At 37.5% G+C, this 21,954-nt stretch overlaps 1 protein-coding gene across 2 annotated transcripts in view; it reads left to right on the top strand.

Annotated features, from left to right (window-relative positions):
- The first annotated feature begins 13,418 nt into the window (after window positions 1-13,418).
- PLPP4 (phospholipid phosphatase 4) overlaps window positions 13,419-21,954 on the top strand; it is a 122,954-nt gene continuing 114,418 nt past the window's right edge. Inside the window, exon 1 of one of the 2 annotated variants that reach the window (XM_087932641.1) lies at window positions 13,419-13,931. In XM_087932641.1, the coding sequence (XP_087788767.1) occupies window positions 13,876-13,931 (56 nt within the window). In that variant the 5' untranslated portion in view covers window positions 13,419-13,875. The remainder of the gene's footprint in view (window positions 13,932-21,954) is intronic. The other variant, XM_087932642.1, reaches the window with a different exon arrangement.

Here is a 21,954-nt window from a genome sequence, read left to right as displayed (position 1 = left end):
ATCTTTCTTGGTGATTTCAATCTGCCTCATATTGACTGGACCCTAAATGAATGTACAACTGAAACCATACATGCAACCTTTTACAATGCTGTTACAAATCTGGGACTGGAACAACTAGTATCCAACAACACTAGACTAAACAACTGCCTCGATCTCATCTTCTGCAATAGTTTGAATTTAATTTACGGAATACAAACTAAAGAACCCTTTTCCAGCAGTGACCACAATATGATTGACTTTTGTCTCAACATACGTCCACACAAAAACCACCACAATGATGTGATCCCCAATTATAATTTCAAAAAAGGCAACTATGATCTTATAAACAACGATCTCTCATCCCTATTCACTGGATGCAATACTGTTGAAGACCATTACAACATATTTTTACTTGAAGTCAAAAGAGTCATCAAACTATATGTACCAACAACTAGTCCCAAAACAAAACAAAAACAGATTGCCCATAACAATAAGGAAACTCCAATCCAAAAGAGATCACTCTGGCGGAAAAACAAATCTGGACACGTTGCCAATTTCAAAAGCCGATACAAAAATTTATGCTACCAAATAAAGACCGAATGCACCAATTATCACATTAAACAAGAGGAAAACCTTCTAAGCACCAATTCCACCAATGCTTTTTACAATTTTGTAAACAACAAACTAAAAGATTCAAGGTCCATCCCACCCCTGATAGGACCTAATGGTAAAGACTGCAACGACGACACCATTAAAGCCAACATCTTTAACACATTTTTTGGCTCAGTATTTGTAAACAGCAATGGATCATGCCCAGCATTTCCTAGCCGAACCACAGATAACTACAGTGATCTAATACATATCGATTTTACAGAAGACAATGTTGAAAAAGCACTACGCAATCTAAAACCATCCCTATCTATTGGACCGGATGGAATATGTGCCTACTTCTTAAAAAAGCTATCCACTGCCATTGCCGAACATCTAAGCATAATCTTTGAAAAATCTTTCAGGACCAGTTCCTTGCCTAACCTATGGTCACAAGTCACAGTCATCCCCATCTTCAAAAAGGGAGACCCATGCCTAGTTGAAAATTACAGACCAATCTCTTTATGCTGCGTCACCTGTAAAGTCATGGAATCAATTATTAACCAATCCATCATCCTCCACTTAGAGACAAACAACCTACTCTCCAATAAACAATTTGGTTTCAGAAAAAAACTATCCTGTAATCTGCAACTCTTACACTGCAAAAACATATGGACTACACAACTTGATCAGGGCAAAACAATAGATGCAATCTACATAGACTTCTGTAAAGCCTGTGATTCAGTGGTACATGACAAACTACTACTAAAAATAAAATCCTATGGTATCTGTGGACAACTGCATAACTGGATAGAAGCATTCCTGTCAAACAGACAACAAATGGTCAAAATTGGGAGTGTCCTATCAAATTCTGTACCTGTCAATAGTGGTGTCCCCCAAGGCAGTGTTCTAGGACCAACTCTCTTCATACTCTACATAAATGACCTCTGTGATCATATTAAGAGCAACTGCGTTCTTTTCGCTGATGATGTAAAGCTGTTCAATACCACAGACAATACTGCTACCCTTCAAAAAGATCTTGACTGTGTATCAGAATGGTCAAACAAATGGCAACTTCAAATCTCAACAAATAAATGCTCTGTCTTACATATTGGCAAAAAAAACCCGAAAATAAAATACAAGCTGAATAGTCAAGATCTTGTTGATGATCCAAGCTCTGTAAAGGACCTTGGAATACTCACCTCTAATGATCTAAGTGCTAGTGCCCACTGCAACTACATAGCCAAAAAGGCATTAAGAGTTGTTAACCTAATCTTACGTAGCTTTTTCTCTGGTAATATCACACTACTAACTAGAGCATACAAAACATTTGCTAGACCAATACTCGAATACAGCTCATCAGTCTGGAACCCACATTACGTATCTGATATTAGCACAATTGAGAAAGTCCAGAAATATTTCACAAGAAGAGTTCTCCACTCCTCTACTCATTGTAGAATACCTTATGCCACCAGACTTGAAATTCTAGAACTAGAAAACCTTGAATTATGCCGTCTTCAGTCTGATTTAAGCATGGTATATAAAATCATACATTGCAATGTCCTACCTGTCAATGAATACTTCAGCTTCAACCATAACAACACAAGAGCACACAACAGATACAAACTCAAGGTTAACCGCACCAAGCTTGATTGCAGGAAATACGACTTCAGCAACAGAGTGGTCAATGTCTGGAATACTCTACCCGACTCTGTAGTTTCTTCCCCAAACCCCAAAAACTTTAACCTTAGACTGTCTACTATTGACCTCACCCCTTTCCTAAGAGGTCTGTAGGGGGCGTGCATAAGCGCACCAACGTGCCTAATGTCCCTGTCCTATTGTTTCTTTTATTTTTCTTTTATTTTTCTTATATGTACCCATTTCATGTATTCATAATTTTGTATACACTTTTACTTATTATCTCGTAAACAATTGACAAATAAATAAAATAAATAAATAAAAATAAATAAAGATCCACATACAAATACCCATGAGAACCTCAGAATATATATATATATATATATATATATATATATATATATATATATATATATATATATATATATATATATATAAATTGGTAACATTGATCAATAAAATGATAAAAGAAATACACACAGCTTTCTTCCCAATGTAATGCATTTTTTTAAAAAAATATTTAGTTTTGATAGTTTTCTTCAACTTTTATTAATGATGCTTTTTTAGTTGTTAGTTTTTAATCATGCAAAGGTAGAGGGGGAAAACATAAGAGCCAAATCTCCTCATTTCTCCTTTTATAATTTGAGGACTGGAAGGCAGTGCTGAACTTTAGTAACGTTAGACTTAATGAAGGATGATAATGTACATGATGTCATTTCAAATTATGGTACATTTACCCTGCAGCATTGTCCTCTGGTAGAGTGGATGTTTAATAACCTCAGAGCTACAACTGACAAAAGATTGAGTCAAGAAATTAAGTCATCCCAAGATTAATCTGCAAAGCAAGATTGGCATGGTACTGCTTTTGGTGTTGATGTGTCCCAAATAATAGCATAAATGCATCTTTCTACTAGATATCTATACCTATAATAGCAATAACAATAGCACTTAGACTTATATACTGCTTCACTGTGCTTTATAGCCCTTTCTAAGCAGTTTACAGAGTCAGTATATTGCTCCCAACAATCTGGGTCCTCATTTTACCTACCTCAGAAGGATGGAAGGCTGAGTTGACTTTCAGCCAGTGAGAATCGAACTGCCAGACTGCTGGCAGTCAGAAGAATTAGCCTGCAGTACTTCATTCTAACTACTGCACCACCACAGCTCTTGCCCATCTCTTGTGTATCTTGAACATAGAAAACTATTCCTATGCTTTTCTAAGCTACCACCCCCCTTTTTTAAAGTTAAAGACAACCCATTGGTCTTGATTAATTTAAATGAACCAAAATGAAACCAAGAGAACATTAGAACCATTCACATGAACGGAGTCTGGGCATGCATTGTTTGCAGCAAAAGTTTGAGAATGGGGCATCCGATGGAGAAGGAGTATTGCAATCAAACACAGTAGCATGAAGACATTCTGAGATGCAACAATGATCTGCATACAAAACATGGTGGTGTCAGTCAGTGGTAATGGAGACATCACTTATGCCTCTCGTTTATTCTGCTAAGTGGAATAATGGACTGTGGCTCAAAGTCCTGCCCTGGATGAAGCCTACTGCAATTGTAGTTAGATAATATTGGAAAATACAAATTACAAAGAATATGGTATGCAATGTATAATCTGGGTGATGCTGGGAACTTGGTAACACAAGTATAAGTAAACGAGCTATTTATAATTCTGAGATCCCCCATATCATCAAAAAAAATATTTGACTAAAGAGAACTGGCAGCTATTTCTTTGAAATCTCCTCTGTTACATTTAATTGCAATATGAGAATGACAACAGATACATTACCTCTGATGTTTACATCTATTGCTCCATGGAAAGAGAAATCAGGCATTTGGCTTTGACTATAAAATAATATTACTGTATCATATGGAAAACTTAGCCTGCAAAGACCAGATAAAATGCCTTCAAACAAACATTGTATAATTAAACAAAAACATTTCAACATTCTTTCTTTACCTATATATTTACAGCTCCATAATAATTAACATTAGCGTTGCATTTATTTTATAAACAGGGGCTCATAATTATAGAAAAAGTATCAAATGTTCCTGTCTTCTCCCTTTCTCTAAGTCCTTATTGCCACATATATGAGCAGCTAGAGCATAAAGATATGATCAATGTTTTTATTATGACATTTATTTTGGGACTAAGTGTTTGGACAGCTCCTTCAGTGGAATTATAAAGATTAAAATTGATCCCATCTATTCTTCTGGGAGGAAAATTAACTGGTGCTTGGATTATCTCTATATGATCTCACTGCAAATTAAGTGTTTTAATTATTTAGACGCCAACAACCTGACCCCATGTTTTCCTGTCTCATTTTTATTTTGAAAATATGTATGCCTCCCTTTGAAACAGAGTTTTAAAATCCTATTTGAAGAACCTACACATATGATTCTATGTACCCTTATATAAATATCCATCAATGTAACAAATCTATGCTTTTGGAAAAACACAATAGTGCTCTTAAAACACTTGATAAATTGAGTTCATTCTGAGAAGCCTGAATAGATGGAGTTCACCATCATTACCAAAACTTACTCATGTGTATCTTTTTTATTATTACAATGACACAACTAATGAAACTATTTAATTTAACTACTGTTAAAACTAAACTCTTACAGCATTTCCAGATCCCTTCAAAAGTAGATTACTGCGTTCCTGTCAAACAGGCAACAAATAGTAAAAATAAGGAGTGCTATATCAAACCCTGCTCCAGTTAACAGTGGTGTCCCCCAAGGCAGCGTTCTAGGACCCACACTCTTTATAATCTATATAAATGACCTTTGCGATCACCTTAGAAGAAACTGCATCCTCTTCACAGATGACATAAAATTATTCAACACAACTGACAATGCGACTGTCCTTCAAAGTGACCTTGATTATGCGTCTGGTCAAACAATTGGCAACTCCAAATCTTGACCAACAAATGCTCTGTCCTACACATTGGCAAAAAAAATCAGTACACCAAATATAAACTAGGCAGATATGACCTCGTTGACAATCCTCGCTCTGTCAAGGACCTTGGAGTACTCATATCAAGTGCCAGAGCTCACTGTAACAGCATTGCCAAAAAGACATTAAGAGTTGTAAATCTAATCTTACGAAGCTTCTCCTCCAGAAATATTGAATAGCTAACTAGAGCATACAAAACTTTTGCTAGACCAATACTTGAATACAGCTCATCAGTCTGGAATCTGCACTCTATATTGGACATTAATACAATTGAGCAAGTCCAGAAGTATTTCATGAGAAAAGTACTACACTCCTCTGCTCACAACAGAATATCCTATATCACCAGGCTTGAGATTTTGGGCTTGGACAACCTTGAACTACACCACTTATAGTTCGACTTACGCATAGCACACAAAATAATCTGCTACAATGTCCTTCTAGTCAATGACTACTTCAGCTTCAACCACAACAATACAAGAGCACACAACAGATACAAACTCAATGTAAACCACTCCAAACTTGATTGCAGAAAGTACGACTTCAGCAACAGAGTGGTCAATGACTGGAATACACTACCTGACTCTGTTGTTATATCCTTTAACCTCAAACTAACCACTATTGACCTCACCCCATTCTTAAGAGGTCTGTAAGGGGCATGCATAAGTGCATAATTGTGCCTACCATCCCTGTCTTATTGTCTCCATTTATTCATACGTATTTCCTTACTCATGTTTATACTTATACCTATTATCTTGTAAGTTATTGGCAAATCAAATCAAATAAATGAATGAATAAATAAAATAAATTAAGTTACTTGTTTACAGGTTATTCGTTCCTTTTTTTGGAAAGGTGAAAAAGACAATATTTGTGGCAATGCTGGGGCTAGCACTACTACTTAGTAACAACAAAGGAGATCCTATTGAATGACAAGGTAGAATAAAAAATGTGAAGGAAAAGAAAAAGAAAAGTAAGACTATAATGAAGACAGACAAAATAGAGAAGTGACTTCCAACCATTATCATAGTATAAACAAATTCATAACTCTTCTGTCTTCCTACTGTTACATTTATGTCTTTATCCAATACTTCATCTCTTATCTAGAAACAAATCCACAAAACATCAAGTTTTCAGCTCTAGTGTTCTCAGAAAGTCCAAAAAGGATAGCCAGAAGAACAACACACCTTATTTTAAGCCTGGTCAAATGAACCAACTTTATATCCCTTCTTTTTACTTCTAATAGTCTTAACCTTTAGTTTCTCCAAATATTGTAGGGTTTGATTTCATTTCTTCTTTGCTCCATTGCACAGGACAATTTTCAAGATTTTAACCAACTTCTTTTGTAAGTCTAATGGAAAAAAATTATTCAGGTCACTCTCTTGGTATGATGACCAAGGGTGGGATACAAAATAAACACAATCACAAAAACAGGTGAAGCCTCTTTTATTCCTTCACTTTGCTTCAAAGCTCCAAATATCCTTGACTGGAGACAAAAATCTCCCCCACAAGCAGTTATGAAAAGGAGGAAATGAAGTTTAAACTAAAAATGCCTATAAATTATAAAGAGTAAAAACAACACAAACCACACTGAAACAATTAAGGGAACCAGGCAAGATAAGGGCTTGAAGATGTCCACAGATATTGGAACACACACTGGGAAGGAAGCCAAACTCAGAGAGGAACGACAGACTAGAGATATTTCCACACTTTGTTTCTAGCACTGGCCCATACTCATGTCCATCCTTTTAATCAGTTCTCACAGCTGCAGCCCATGAAGAGGATCAAGGCCCTCTCCTCTCCTGTAGACCATGCCATTCACGTCTGTCCCTTATCCTCCCTGCAGCCTCTGCCCTTCCCCAGCCTCCTCCGCAACCTCCAGAGCCACACTTCCACTCTCTGTCAGCTGTTCCTCCTCTCCCTCTGAGTCAGTCTCCGACAGGGGCATGACACTTGGTTTGTCATTTATATTTCCTTTTGAAACTTTAAAACCTCATCCAGTTTCTTTTGTCTATCCAGTAAAATATCCTTTTCTAAATCACTATGTTGGCCTACTTATTTTACATCCTTTTTTGATACAATTTCTAGTTTGTCAGATAACATTTGTTCCTTATCTGATATTTCTTTAATCATATCATATCGTTTGTTCACAGTCGGTCCACATAACCAGACATAAGTGTTGACATTGTTGAGATTTAGCTACTACTTTCTGATCCCATTCTTTAAAAGTATTTTTAGTATTTTTATTGTCATATAACCATCTTGCATATGTTCTCCTGCCTAAAATTGTTAGTCCCTTCACTGTCCAGTTTTTGAAATAATGAAATAATTTATATTGTCATGTAAAAACAAAAAAGCACCCTGCTTTTTCAAACTTGTCGTGTCAGAGGTGTCTAATAGCTTAGCAATTGGTTAATGAACAATTTCTAAAAGTGATTTCTAAAAATGAGGTCTGCAAATTTAGTGTCCTTAGTATCTCTGTTATGGTTGCAAGTGTGAGGGCTAATACTATCATTTCCTAGAATTCAAAAGCCACAGAATACCACTGTCCTGCAGTCTCCTTGTGAGGAACAAACAACTGGAGCATAAGTGGGCAATCCCCTATTCTCTCCTTATCCAAAGCAGTTTGAAGGCACTTGGTTCCTTGGTGTTTGCCACAGTCATCTGCTCCTCTTCAATTTGCCATACCTCCAAGGCTTAGGTTCATGTCTATTTCAGTTATTTCAACTGTTCTAATATTGTTTCTTTCTTGTTTTCTCCATTTCCATTGATTTTATTGCTATAGTACAGAAAATTGTCTTTAAACAATTGCAATGTATAAAACTACTTGATTGCACACTTGTTTCTTGTGATGCAGCCATATCCACTATGATTTAAGGCAGATATTCCTGGACTTTTGACACAAAAGTTTAAAGCTTCATCTTTTGAATTTTACATGAAGCTTCCTGGATGAAGACATTGGAATAGAAAGTAATTCTCCAACTAGACAACATTTAGGTTATGTCAGGATTTTCAATTGACTATCCTATCATGTTTACTTTTATCTGGGATTTCTAGAAGATTGTACATCAGTGAAGTTTAATGTTATCTTTTTTTCCATGTCATAATGACAAGATCAAATTAGACCTGAACCAGAATATTTCTGATAGGTAACAGTGATACTTTCTGATTCCACATGAGCTTCTCTTCATTGTCTCATAGGTTTATACTGCTCAGAAGCCCATGGACCTTTAAATGACTAAATATCCTAATCTCCAATTGAAGCAAGAGAATTTCAAAAATTAATTCTAGGGTTCAATAAACAGAGTTTGCAGGGAATCAGAGGCAACATGCTTTATATATTAGCTGCTAGGAAGTGACAGTGAAAAAAGGTTGGCATTTTCCTGGCCATATATATAAGCTTCTAGAATGCATTTGTTTGGCAACTCTGACACAAAGTACTAGACCAGTTCAACCAATAGCAACTTGCTTCAACAGGTGGCTTCTTATGATTTTTCCCCCTTTCCATTAATTTGCATTTCCATTCTTCTTTGTCTGCATGTGCATAATCCTATAAAAAAGCAACCTTGGCATAATGTCCTATGTGCAATTGATAAATTGCATGCCTTAGCCATAAAAGTATGTCATATCCAGCCTTGTTAAGCTGTTAGACTGCTACCATGAATTAAGCTGTTAAATTGTTAATTGTATTTATTTGATTGTCCAATTATTTTTGTACAGGTACAGGTCTTGGTACAAATAATAAATATATTTATTATTTTGTAAGTAAATATGTTAATATTTATATTAATATATATTTTATTATATAATAAGCTTTTAATAAAAAGATTGATATCTGCATTAAAATCTATTTCTTGAATGAAATGAATTACCGGTTTTGTTATTGATTCAGTAAGACCTTACTTATTGCAAGTATTTGTTGGACTTAGGTATGCCTCCCTCAGACTCAAACTTCATTTTCCATTTTGTCGATAATTAATTACTGTATTCTGATGGATAAAGGCCCAAAGTGACCAGCGTGAGGTCTCTTTAGTCTGATTTTTATATTTACATGATTAATTCATGCAGTACTGTATGTCACAATGCGGCATAGAGAAATCCGTCAGGTTCTGCCTGGACAAGCAATATAACAGATGGTATCTGAGGGAGCTTTACATCTTTTACAGATGAATCAAATATATATATATATATATATATATATATATATATATATATATATATATATATATATATATATATATATAACCACTATAAAAGCCTGACTCACCGATGAACACTATACAGAAGCCTGATGATGGCAGATGAGATTCTGCTGAAACGTTGCTACAACTTTAAAAGCACAGCTACAATGACGTGGGAAAATACCCGAACAAAGCTGAATGCCATACACACACACACACACACACACACACACACACACACACACACACACACTCAACACTGGCCACTTTAAACAACATGATATTTAAGATTACTTTCTTAAAATTACAATTACCTTAACCTTTAAAGCTCTAAATTGGAGCTCCATCACTGGAGGTTTTTAAGAAGAGACTAGACAGTCACTTGTCTGATAGATTCACCTGCTTGAGCTGGACTAGAAGACTTCCAAAGTCCCTTCCAACCCTGTCCTATTCTATTCTATTCTATTCTATTCTATTCTATTCTATTCTATTCTATTCTATTCTATTCTATTCTATTCTATTCTATTCCATTCCATTCCATTCCATTCCATTCCATTCTCTCTTCTAAAGCATGAGTAGTAATTGCAAGCATCTCAAGCTTTAAGAAAGTAAAATATGAAGGGGTTTAATGGTGATAAAGTGCTCTTTCAGTGTTAAGGCAATTCAGCCAGGAGGTTGATTAGGCCTGTTTTGGAAAGAGAACGTTTCTCTTGTTTGTCATATCTTCTCAACAAGGCAAACAAACAAAAACATACCCCTCCCCACGCATTCCAACCTAAGTAATATATATTTAACCCAATGCTGAAAGTATGTTTTAATAAATAGCATGCAGATGCAGGCTCAGATGAATTCCATGTAGAAAATGCTGCACTTCACTTGAAATCTCAGGAGTGGTTTAGGGTGATCAAAATGGTATTAAAATCTGGGTGGCTTCCGATTTGAAGGGCTTCGGCGACAGACAGAAATCCACAATCGTGCACGGTTTCTGTCTGGGCTTGCCGCTGGAGTGCCCTGAGCCGGCTGGTTTCGGGGCTAAGCCACCCCGTAGAGGTGCTGAAGAGTGGGGAGACCACCAGCAGGGTCAAGGAGAGCCACATCTCTCCTCCTCAGCTGGCCATTACTCCCTTTCCCGAAGGCGGTTGAAGCAGTGGTCAGAAATGGCCACCACAAAGAAGAACTCGACCGGAAAAGAATGTGCAGGAGGAAGATAAGAAGTGAAAGTTTTGGCTGACCGGGTTAAATTGTAAAAGCAACAACCAAGGTACCCTGGAATTTAAACTTACAAAAAATAACATCGCTCCCAAAGAAGAGTCGGAAGCAGCGAAGGAAAGTGAAAAGGAAAAGTTTTGGCTTTTTTTGTTCTTCTCACTCCTTCCCTATACTGACAACTAAGAGACTTAAATAAGAAATCGGAAAAATCCACTTTGGCATCAATAGGCAATTAAGCTGAAAATAAAATAAAATGCCAAAGGGATAATAAAGATTTCTGGACATTAAAAACTTTCTTTTTCATAAGCAGGAAGGGAGAGAAAAAGAATAAGGGCAGGATCTGGAAGAGGGAGCAGACTGCCTGGAATTAAAAAGAATCTAAAGTAAAACTTCAACAAGACTTCTAAAAGATACATTTTAACTGAAACTTTGCAACTAAATAGTAAGAGAAGAGAAAGTGAAAAAAAGAGCAAAAAAGAAACAGCTTGCGTGTATTTGGATTATTTGGTGATCTTTGGACTCTTGGTTATTATATTTGAATGATTAAAATCAATTGGGTGGTTGTTTAAAAATTTATACAATGGCACCACTTCTGGATGAACTGAAAATGGAACTTAAAAAGTACAAAGAAGATGCACAAGAAGGGAAGGGTTCTTTTGGCTTCGTTTTTCAATTCTTAGAAATGGAGATTTGGAACTATGAGAAACAACAAGAAAAGACTGCAAAACAAGAAGACTGGGACAAAGAAGAAGCCATCTTTAATGAACAAGTAATTCTATGTGGGGAAGAAAAAGGAAAGGGGGCAAAGAGAATGGAGAATTTAAGACCTAAAACAACAACCAAAGAAAAGAAAAATAATTTGAAAAATAAGTATAAAACTGGAAAGCAACAGAAAAGGGGAATACAGAAGAGAGAAATAGAGGCAGAGAGACAAGGGGCTAAAAAGGGGAGAGAGAAGAAGAGAGGGAAGAAGGAAAGGAAAAGAAGTTACAAAGGACCAGAGCAAGATATAGAGAAACAAGACCTATTTAGAGCTAATGGGTGAAAATCTAACTGAAAAAGGGATTCTGTAAAGGTACATAAGATTGTATTGTTATATTAGTAATAGAAATAACTTTAGAAAATTGGAAACAATGTATGATTAAAATGAGGGATATAACAGTGTAATTTAGTGAAATGTTTGTGAATAAAATAAGTGAAATAAAATAAATGAGAAAATTGAATTAGGAAGGAACAGGAACATTTTAATTAGTTAATGTTTTATGAAATATAAGTGAAGAGGGCGGGAATTAACTATGGAAAGCTTATAATTGTTCCCATATAAGTATGATATTTAATTGAAAAGTAATGTTAAAGATGTTAAGACTTTAATGAATATTAATATTAATGATAGAATTGAATTAGAATGGAATGTTGTTTTAATTATATACATTTATACATTTTTTTTTTAAGAATACAGTGTGTATTTTAAGAATGTACCAAGCAGAATCCGAATGGAAGTTATGTATTATATTGAATGTTACAACTTTAGGGAAAAGATATAAAGGCGTCATACTCCAATCAGTAACTACAGGAGAAATTTTGTTCAATGAGAAAAAATAATAGATAATTGAAACAGGACAGACAAAAAATATAAATACAATGATTTGAATTGAGATGAGATAATTAAAATAAAATTGAGAAAATTAAAAGAGGGGAGAAGCTATGCAGAAAATGTAAAATAGTAATAAGATATGGAATAGAATATAAAAATGAGCAGGAACCTGAATTTGTGTCTGAACGAAGAAATGTAACCTGGGATTATGTTGCTTTCAAAAAAGATGTTTTATTTGTATTTTTTTTTCCCTTTGTGAAAACTCAAATAAAACTTACAAAAAAAAGGTATTAAAATCTTGTGGAAACAGAATATTAAATATACAGTTTGGGTGTTTTTTAAAAAAATATAGCACTTCTCATCTATGGAGACTTTCTGTCATCCAGGTCATGGTTGCCCAGGTAAAGGTGCTTTTTTTTCCAGAAGACAACAGGACTTTCTGGTTTTTCTTTGAAGACGTTTCGCTTCTCATCCAAGAACCTTTTTCAGCTCTGACTGGATGGTAGGAAAAACCAGAAAGTCCAGTTGCCTCTTGAAAAAAAGCAGCTTTGGGATGTGGCATTTCTGCTCCACCTTTTCTTTCTTTCTTTTTAAAAAAAACAACAACCTTTTTTTTAGGATATATCAGAATATAGGGTTACTAAAGTGTGTTGGGAAAACACTAAGGGAAGCCTTAGAAGTTATCACATTTTCACCCTGTCCTCACTTAGCAGTACGGATTCCTTAAGAAAAACGGCTCTGTCTGCTCTCTTTGCCTTTGAACGGGCTGTTATGGAAACAAGCCTCCTGCCACAGACTGGAAGGAAGCGACCGCTTTTGTTTTTATCTCAACAGACAGGTGTTTCCCCCTCCCCACCGAAATATAAATGGGTGACGTCTAGGTGAGCAGGCTTAGCGTTGCCATTGTAGCTTTTAGAGATTTAAAACAACAACATCCCAACCACAACCAAGAGAAAAACTCTTGCCAGTCCCGGCTGTTGTTTTTGAAAATTGATTCTGGCTTTAAAAAGAAAAAAGAAAAAAAGAAAGAAAAAAAGAAAGAAAGAAAGAAAGGTAGGTGATGTGGAAGAAAACCGGCAGGGACGCCGCAAATCGCAGCCGTCGTAAGCGCGAAACGTGCCGGCATTAAAAGTGTTTTTAAGTACAGTACAGGCAACAGATAGTCTCTCAGACGTGGGAGGGGCATGGAAATCGCCCAGGATCCCCTCAGCCCAGCCCGCGCTAGAAAGCCCCGGGAGCCTCCGCCTCCGCTCTCCGTCCTCTGGCCCCCCGAGTAGGGAAGCCCCGGTGGGTCGGCCCGCCCGTCAGTTCGTCAGCCAACCAACCAACCGAGCGAGCAGGCGCCCCGAGTAGCGCGGCGAAGAGATCGGCTCCGCACCGCCGAGCGCAATCCGGCGCTTCTCTCGGCGCCTGCCGTCCTGGCCGCAGTTTCGGAGGAGCGCAGCGCAGGCGACGGCCTGAATCATCCCGGCTCTTGCCGGCCTTGGGAATGAATGGAGGCGGAGGCGCTGGCTCTGGGCGCAGCGCGGCGGCGGCACTCGGGCGGGAGGGGGGGAGGCGGCTTTCCAGAAGAGCGGCTCCGGGGCCAGGCAGCGGCGCTTCTTCTTCCCATCGCCCCCCCGGCTCGGCCAGGGTACGTGGGATTCCCGGGGAAGCTGTGAAGCCACCGCCAGCCGAGCCCCCCTCCCGCCTGATCCTGCCCGCTCGTCTTGGATTATCAAACCATGCGGGATCTAGCTATCGAGGTCGGGATTCGAGTCCTGCTCTTCGGCGTTTTCGTGTAAGTGTTGGAAGCAACTTTGGTTTTTCTTTTCTTTTTCTTTCCTGCCCCCTCCCTCCCCGTTGGCCGCCAAGCTCGAGGTGCCCACGGCCCACCTGTGCGCGCGCTTTCTGCATCAGTTGCAGAAACCCCCAGATTTGGGTTGCAAAGGTGGAGGAGAGGGCGAGTTGGAGCCGGGAAGAAAATTGAGCAAAGCGGCTCAAGACCGCTTCCCGAAGACCCCACCTGTGCACCGGGTCAGATGTTAAGTGTGTCTTAAGATGAGAAGGAAGATTTAAGGGGAGGCGATCAAAATCTCAAAAGTTGCCCCCTGGGAACCTTTCCCCTCTGTTTTATTCCCTATCGGATTGGTTCAGGGCATTCTGCACATACTCAGAGGGATTCATTCACAGCCTTAGCTATCGCTAGAGCTCTGGCATAAGTGAGCCCCCTCCCCCACCCCCACCTGCATGCTGCTTAATGCTGGTGAGCATTTTTTCTCTGACCTAAAGGAGCATCTAAACGTTTAGGATTGCAACTGTAACAGCTTGCCAAAGTTGGATAGCAGGAACTCAGCAGGGGGTAATGCAGTTTTTTACATCTGGAAAAATGTGGAGGTTGGGATGCAGAAAGAAACACCGGAAATGCCTTGTATATTTTTTCTTTTTAAAACGCCAAAGCTTTCCTGGCAATGCCTATACAAGCAAAGCAAGATTTCTGTGCAATATCGTGGCTTTCTAAGTTTTTCTTCCCCCGAAACTAGTATTCTCAGGATGCACTGGACTACAGAATCCAGCGTCCTAACAGCATTCTGTATCATCTAGAAAAGTTCTAGTTTTCCTGGTTAAATACGGTCCAGAAAAATCATCCTGCCTGCCTCTCCAAAACAAACATCATGAAGTTATTATCTTAACACTGGTGCATGGACAGTGTTTTCCATTGCCTTCTCCTAATGGATAAAGCCAAGCAGTTGGCCACCTGGCACATTGCCATTCTGGAGACCTCAGCATCTGCTGCCTAAGCCTGATGCGCTCCTCAGCTCTGTATCTCCTTCAGGCTTTCTATGTCTCCTCCTCTTTTGTCACTGATTCTGGGAGGTTACTGCCAAGTGTGATAGGGTGTATTGTCAAGTTCAATATGTATGGACTTTCCATGCACTTCTGAAGCTACATGCCAATTGCTTCTGGGAGCCCTACTTGAATCTCATGACTCTTTCGAAGTTCAGAAGTGTGGGGGAGGGGAGAGAACGCCAGGAAGCAGGAAAGCTGCTGTCTGACTCACAGAACGACCTCAAGGAAATCTGAACTTAGGAGTGAAAGTAATGCTGCAGGGGGAACTTGATGTACCTGTTTCTTTCTTTCCTTGGCTGTGCCAGGATTCTCTTGAATGGTTTCTCTTGCCTTTTTCTAGAAACTGACAAAGGGGAGGAGGGGAAAAAATGGCTGGAGGTGATCAAAGCGGGAAGGGGGAGACATTGTCCTTCTGCTGCATACAATCTCTCTGCACCGCTGCTGCTTTTTAATTGGCTGCAAGTCTTCATGTTAAGAATTATGTTTCTATAACTGTAGAAGAACTTGTATTTACGGGAGGTGATTTCTTCCCGGTGCTTGGCTTTCATAATGCATGCATGCTGTATCTTCAAAATAGTGGAAAACTGTTGCTGAGGTCCTTCCCTTTCCCATTTCATTTCCCCTTTTCCCTTTCCTCCTTTTTCCCCTTCCCTTCCCCAATCCTCCCTGCAACAATTTAAGCCTGTAAAATGGAAGCTCTAGTGATGCTTGTTTTCTCTTTCTTCTTGAATGTGTTACATAACATAACCACAATTGGTTACTTTTCTGATGAATGGACAGTCTTCATTTTACCCACAGAAGAAAAAAAGTCATATGCTTGGAGATAAAATGATATGGCTTAATATTTTAAGATGTCTCCTGTCTTTTTTTCTTGTTCCCCACAGTTTTTTTTCTTTTGATGGGACAAACTGTCTTTTTCTGGGTCAGCCATTCATACTTTCCAGAGACTTGGAAACCAATAGCCATGTTTGTAGAAATTTTGGGATGTAGTACTTCCACAGACCGGGAGGCTTTTAGTTTGGATGCAGACTATTGTAAACCAAGATTTAATAGTTATTTCCTATGGAAAATATACCTGACATGGATATGCAATGCAGAAAGTGTGATTATATTTGGGGTTTTTCTTTCAGCTGAGATCTACAGTGTGAGCCTTGAAGGACATGTATTCATAAAAGAAAATTAAAGGAATTACACAATTATCTTTGTATAGCCCGCAATATCTGGTTATGTTAAAAGTACTTAAAAGAAATGTAATTGGGTTATGGATGTATTTTGCATGCTCTTACTCCAACAATTCCAAGTGATTCTTCTCAATAATATTTATTAATGTCTTAATCTCAGTCTTTGCTTCTTAAAAGTGCTGATAATAACTTCACATATTTCTTAGTAACATTTTTGATAAGATTAGTGCATGTTAACTCTTGTACTAAGCATGTATACTTTCACAGTGCCTATTTGTTATTTCTATTCCTTCTGTGGATAAATTTTTTTTCCTTGAACATGAAGCTGATGCTATTTTGTAGCTGAATCAGACCTGAAATGAGAGAGGATAAAGGCCATTAGCTTTCTTTTGGTAGGGTTTTTCATTCCTTGAAAATTGATCAAAGAAAATCTCATAATGCCTTGAAAATAACATCAACATGAATAGAATTGCAGAAGTCTGACAAGAATTCACTGCCCTTCTAATATTATGAAGATGAGATGGCCACTTAAGGGAGCAAATAACATAGAATAGCTGTGAGCTGTTGAAAGACAGAACTAGAATATTTTATGGTCTTTGTTTTTCCACTGAGCTATCTTTTAATCCTCAGATAAGTGGAAGACACAATCCCATCTCTAGCTTTGAAAGATTATCAATTATCATTTGAGTTTATTTCTATATATGGTTTTGGTAGTTGATTGTTATTTTATTGTTCTCTCAGGAAGCATTATATGTTGTGTGAGTCTCAAACTAGAGAATTGTCAGTCAGTATATCCAGGATTATGTATCCAGGATTAACCAGGTTGTATGAGAAATGCCCCATCAAAGTACCCACTGCAGAAAACATTTCACACAACTTTATTTTAGATTAAATGATGAAAATAAAGCAAAAATATTCACAAAATATATACTTTGGATGTTCACTTCCCCAGATTCCTCTCGTTAATATAACCTTTATTCACTAGAAATTACATTTTTGCCGTGGCTGTGATGTCAGTCCAGTTCGGTCTATTTGTTTGCAGTATTTTTGCAGATAGTTATTGGCTCTGGATATTGAGGAGATCAGTAAGAAAAAGATCTACATGATTTTCCCATGGAGGAAAAGTTACCCTACTCGATTCAAGCAATTTGCCTGCAATCAGTTCTCAGATCCTGACAAAATATTTTTTGACAGAACTTTCCACAAGATGGATGAAGCCTCTAAAAGTACTAAAACTTGTTGCTGCATGCCTAGTTTAATGGGCCAAAGGAATCAGAAATAACAGCTCAAATGATGCCTGGAACGTGGGAAGCAATATGTGTAACAATGTGGCCTTTCAGATAGCCAGATCCCATTCAAAAATATAATTTTACAATAACTGTTCACAATAGTACATTGAACTTAACCAAAAATAAACCAACCATCTGCACAGTTCAAGTAAAGGGGCATAAAACGGTCTAAATATTGACTTTACACCAGTGACTTAATGCTTAGTATTTGCCAATGATTCAGCCTCTACATTTTTTACTAATTGCAGTTTCTGGATGCAGACAGTGGCAAAATCTGCTTTATGGTAGTTACAGCAGTCTTAGTTGATGAAGCATTTGAATTTGAAAAATGTCACCCTTTGCAACAGAGATGATCTCTAAGACCAAGGAGTTTTCATACATTCTTAATAGATTAATAGATGAGAAATAATACAGAATGATCCAAAAGCCAATTTCACACTTAATTCTGAATCCAGTCATTTGCACCAATGTGTAAAAATTAAGTTTTGCTCAAAGCTGCCAAAACCCCCCCCAATTGCTCTCTTTTTAAAAGAAGTTGATAAAAATGGCACAAAAGAAAGAGAAACAAACCCAGCAACAGCAGGGGGAGCAAGTTGGAATCCCACAGACCCATGAACACAGCAAAAAAACAACAACCTCATTCACTCCAGATAGGATACTTGAGGTTCGTTTCTCATATGCTTCTGAGAAGTTTAGGAGAATCAATAAGGTTGCAAGTTTACCATGTTTATGCCTCTGAACATGTTATTCCGATAGAACACAAGATAACAGATAATCAGAGTTGGAAGGAACCTTGTAGGTTATCTAGTCCAACCCTCCACCCAAGCGGGAGACCCTACCCCATTTCTGACAGATGGCAGTCCAATCTCTTCTTGTTCCCACAACTTCTGAGGGCAATTGCTATTTTATAGGGGACAGAGACTGGCTGAATCATGGAGAGGAGTCAAGCATGGATCTCCAGAGTGCAGGCCCACAGCTTGCATATCTTTGTTGATGGTGTCTTGCCATCTCTGTTTTGGATGCCCGCAAGGTCATGGGACATTGACTACTAGTTGGTAGGTAGTCTTGGCCATGGTGGAAGGTATTGCTCTCTGGACATGTCCATAACAGTGAAGTTGGCCTTCTCTCATCTTCTCTATAATTGGTGCCACACCAAAATGTTGTCAAATGGTGTCATTTGTGATATAGTCAAGAAGAGAGATGCCCGATATCCAATGGAGCATTCACATTTTCAGGGCATGGAGATAGCTTTCAATCCCTGTTGTTGCTTCCCAACATTCAGTACCATAAAGTGTAACAGGACAGGTGGTTGTCTTGTAAATCTTAGATTTAAGAAAGGTTAGTATTCGTCTGTCACATAACACACTGGTGAGTTCTTGCCAACACATCCAGGCTGCATTCACCCTTGCTTGCATCTCACCATTGATGTTGCCTTGGGGATGGGATCCAAGATACTGAAAAATGTCCACCTTTTTTAGGTTTTCTCCATTGATTTGAAATGGTTCAGGAGTGGTAACAGTCTCTGAGTATTGATTTTTCTTGATGTTGAGGCAGAGTTCAAAATGGTTGAGCAAACTTGGTGCTATAGATTGCGTCTGGTGGTGGGAAGCAAGCATAACATCATCTGCATAGAATAGAGTGCAGGGTGCATTCTGCTCCAGATCATATACGATGGTGTCCATGACCAATATAAACAGAACATTGGTGACAATGCAGAGCCTTGGTCTCTGGAAATCTGTTGGAGAGGCTGACTGGGCATTGCACTTGGCTGTTGATGTTCTTATATAGATTTGACCCAGTAAATGAATGGTTCAGGGACTCCTGTGATCCCAGAGGGCATATCTGATTAGTTGTGTGGAACACAATCAAATGCCTTCTCCAGGTCTAGGAATGCCATGTGTTTATGAGCACAGGTGAATTTTTTTTCTGAGCATAAGTAGGCACTATAGAAAAATTATTCATACAGATAAGTTATCAATTAGGTAAATTATCAATTACTGCATATGGATCCCCTTCACTGAACACTGAGCTAACAGGATTGGAAGAGGAATTCTGGGAGTTGAAGTCCACAAGTTTTAAAGCTGTCAAGTTTGAAGACCCCTGACTTAAAAGGGTCTTCTTGGCCCTCGGGGAAATATTTCCTTTCATTATCATGCTGTGCCTTCTCGAGAAAAGAGCGGCTTTCCATTGGTTCATTTTGGGTGCTAAAAGAGAGGTAACAGAAGTACAAGAACAGCATTCCATCCATATGATGAAAACAACTCCTGGAAGACATAGAGTAGCTGGTTAGTACATTGGGTGAAGTTTGCAGATGGGGCAATCTCTGTTCCAGAGGTGGCAGAATATAAAGGAGGTGAGCAGTACAGTAGCATTAGCATTAGCTTCAAGCCTATCTGCAATGCAATAATGTTGAAGCCTTCTCAAAACCTCCACTTCTCTCAAAGACAATTGTCCTCTGGCAGCCTAAAAGACACCCAGCATTCCTCCCACTCTCCAATAATGAGAATAAGTTCTGGGAGAACAAGAGAGAAATCCGTATTTATTATGGGGTAGTCTGAGACAGATATTTCAAACCTTTAAAATGTTACCTTGATATGAGCTACTGCTACCTTGTCTGGATCTTTGTGTTGAGTAAAGTGGAATTTGCTATTAGTTTAAATTATTTCATGTGGTTGTTTAGAATTAAAATAAAGACTTTTTCAGGGCTGTTGTATTATAGCTTGACATCATCCCTGACTGTGAAATAATTTGTAAAAGAAATGTCTTTAGAGATAATTGGATTGTTCCTTAGAAGCAATATCTTGCTAACATCTGTTGTGTTTATCTAGGAAGTGTTATGGCTGTAATTCGTTGTGATATTATTATTTATTATTATAACTATTATTGAATATTTTTTCTATTAAACTTTTTGTGCCTTGTGTATTATTATTATTTTTATCTTCTGCAATCTAAATGTATCCAGTATGGGTAGCATGTTATATACATACACTGAGGATTATTATTATATTATACTTTTATGGTGCAAAAGTTTTTTCTTTCATCTGCTTCCTTTGCTTCAGATATAAAAAGTACAATCCCTGATTCTCCCAAAGCATGTGCCAGTACCTCATCTAATTTATATGAATATTAGTGCTTTATTGTAAGTCTTCTGGTAATTTCATAATATGCTTCCTCTAAATATAGATAAGATTACATGTAAGCAACTTTACTGTTCCCAAGTTCTTGAATGGAAAATTTTATTAGATTGACCTATTTTATATTTTGCTGCTAAGGCTATTCTGTTTGCCTTTTAAATTCAACATAATTCCTGCTAATATATTATTATTTGTATATTGAACATTTGTATCCTCTGAGTAGGTCATCAGCAGTGGTTGTCATCTTTATTATTGTTGTCATCATTTGATACTGCTATTGCTTTTTCTTATCCATCCTTAGTAACCATCAAAGGGTATTGATATCACAAGACTATGTAATAAATTGTAATGAATTTGCAAATAATGTCTGGGCCTTTTTTCTTCAAGATAAATAAAATTGTATGAGTTCTATGGCAGCTTTTCGGCACTGTTGCCAGAGTGTTTGTTTTTATACTATCCATCTTGAGATATTTAATAACAGAATGGAAGCACATATGGTGAACCTGGAAAAATATGGCTTGAGACCTTAAAAAAGTTTTTCATTTAATAGCGCCCCTTCTTTATTCAACTGGATGGATTGAAATGTATAAACTGCAGAATACAAAACAGCTTTGTCAGAAATCGTTCTCTTCCTATCCTATCAAAAATGCTACATATGCAATGAAAGATACAACTCGGAGAATGAAAAATGTTTCAGTGGAAATAGATCTATAGACACAAATAAATATACAGTACTAACAAGGAAAACACAAGGGAAAGATAATAAGGCAAAATCATGAAAGAAGGCACTCATCGTCAGAAATATTTCTATGCTTTTGGGATATCAGTTGATTTGTTGTTTTTATTAACTTGGTGTATATCCAATCATAATCTCCAAATATTCTATGTTTACAATTAAGGTCACCAGCAAATTTGCTCAGCTGTATTATATTATCTTTGAAGATGAAACCAATTTTCGGAATAATTCTAAGAATTTTAAGATCCTTTTAGATCTTACTAAATGCTTATAAATTGTAAGACCGAAGCTTTGTATTTGCCCTTCCATTAGTGTATTTTAATTAATCACCTTTGGGGCTTTCTGTAATTTGAACTAGTAAAAAACATTATGATTTTCATTTAATTCCATTAAGGAGAAAACCAGCTTCTTTGAATTAATCCTCGGAAGAAATGATATACAGGTAGACCTTTTCTAATGTTCTCAGCATTTTCATTCTATTTTGGTAACAAATAAGGATGTAGAACAGTTGTTATAAAACAGCATGACTCTATATATGTTTGCTTATAAGTAAGATAGTGCTTTAAATGGTATTTAACATACAATTCTGTAATCATAGAGAGTAAACAATGGGATGTCTAAATAGATATAGTAG

Source organism: Pseudonaja textilis, chromosome 4 (assembly GCF_049901715.1).
Source record: "Pseudonaja textilis isolate UNSWEBS1 chromosome 4, rPseTex1.2, whole genome shotgun sequence".
Classification (NCBI taxonomy): Eukaryota; Metazoa; Chordata; class Lepidosauria; order Squamata; family Elapidae; genus Pseudonaja; species Pseudonaja textilis.
Note: the sequence above shows the minus strand (reverse complement) of the source record. Positions and strands in the feature narration are given on the sequence as shown.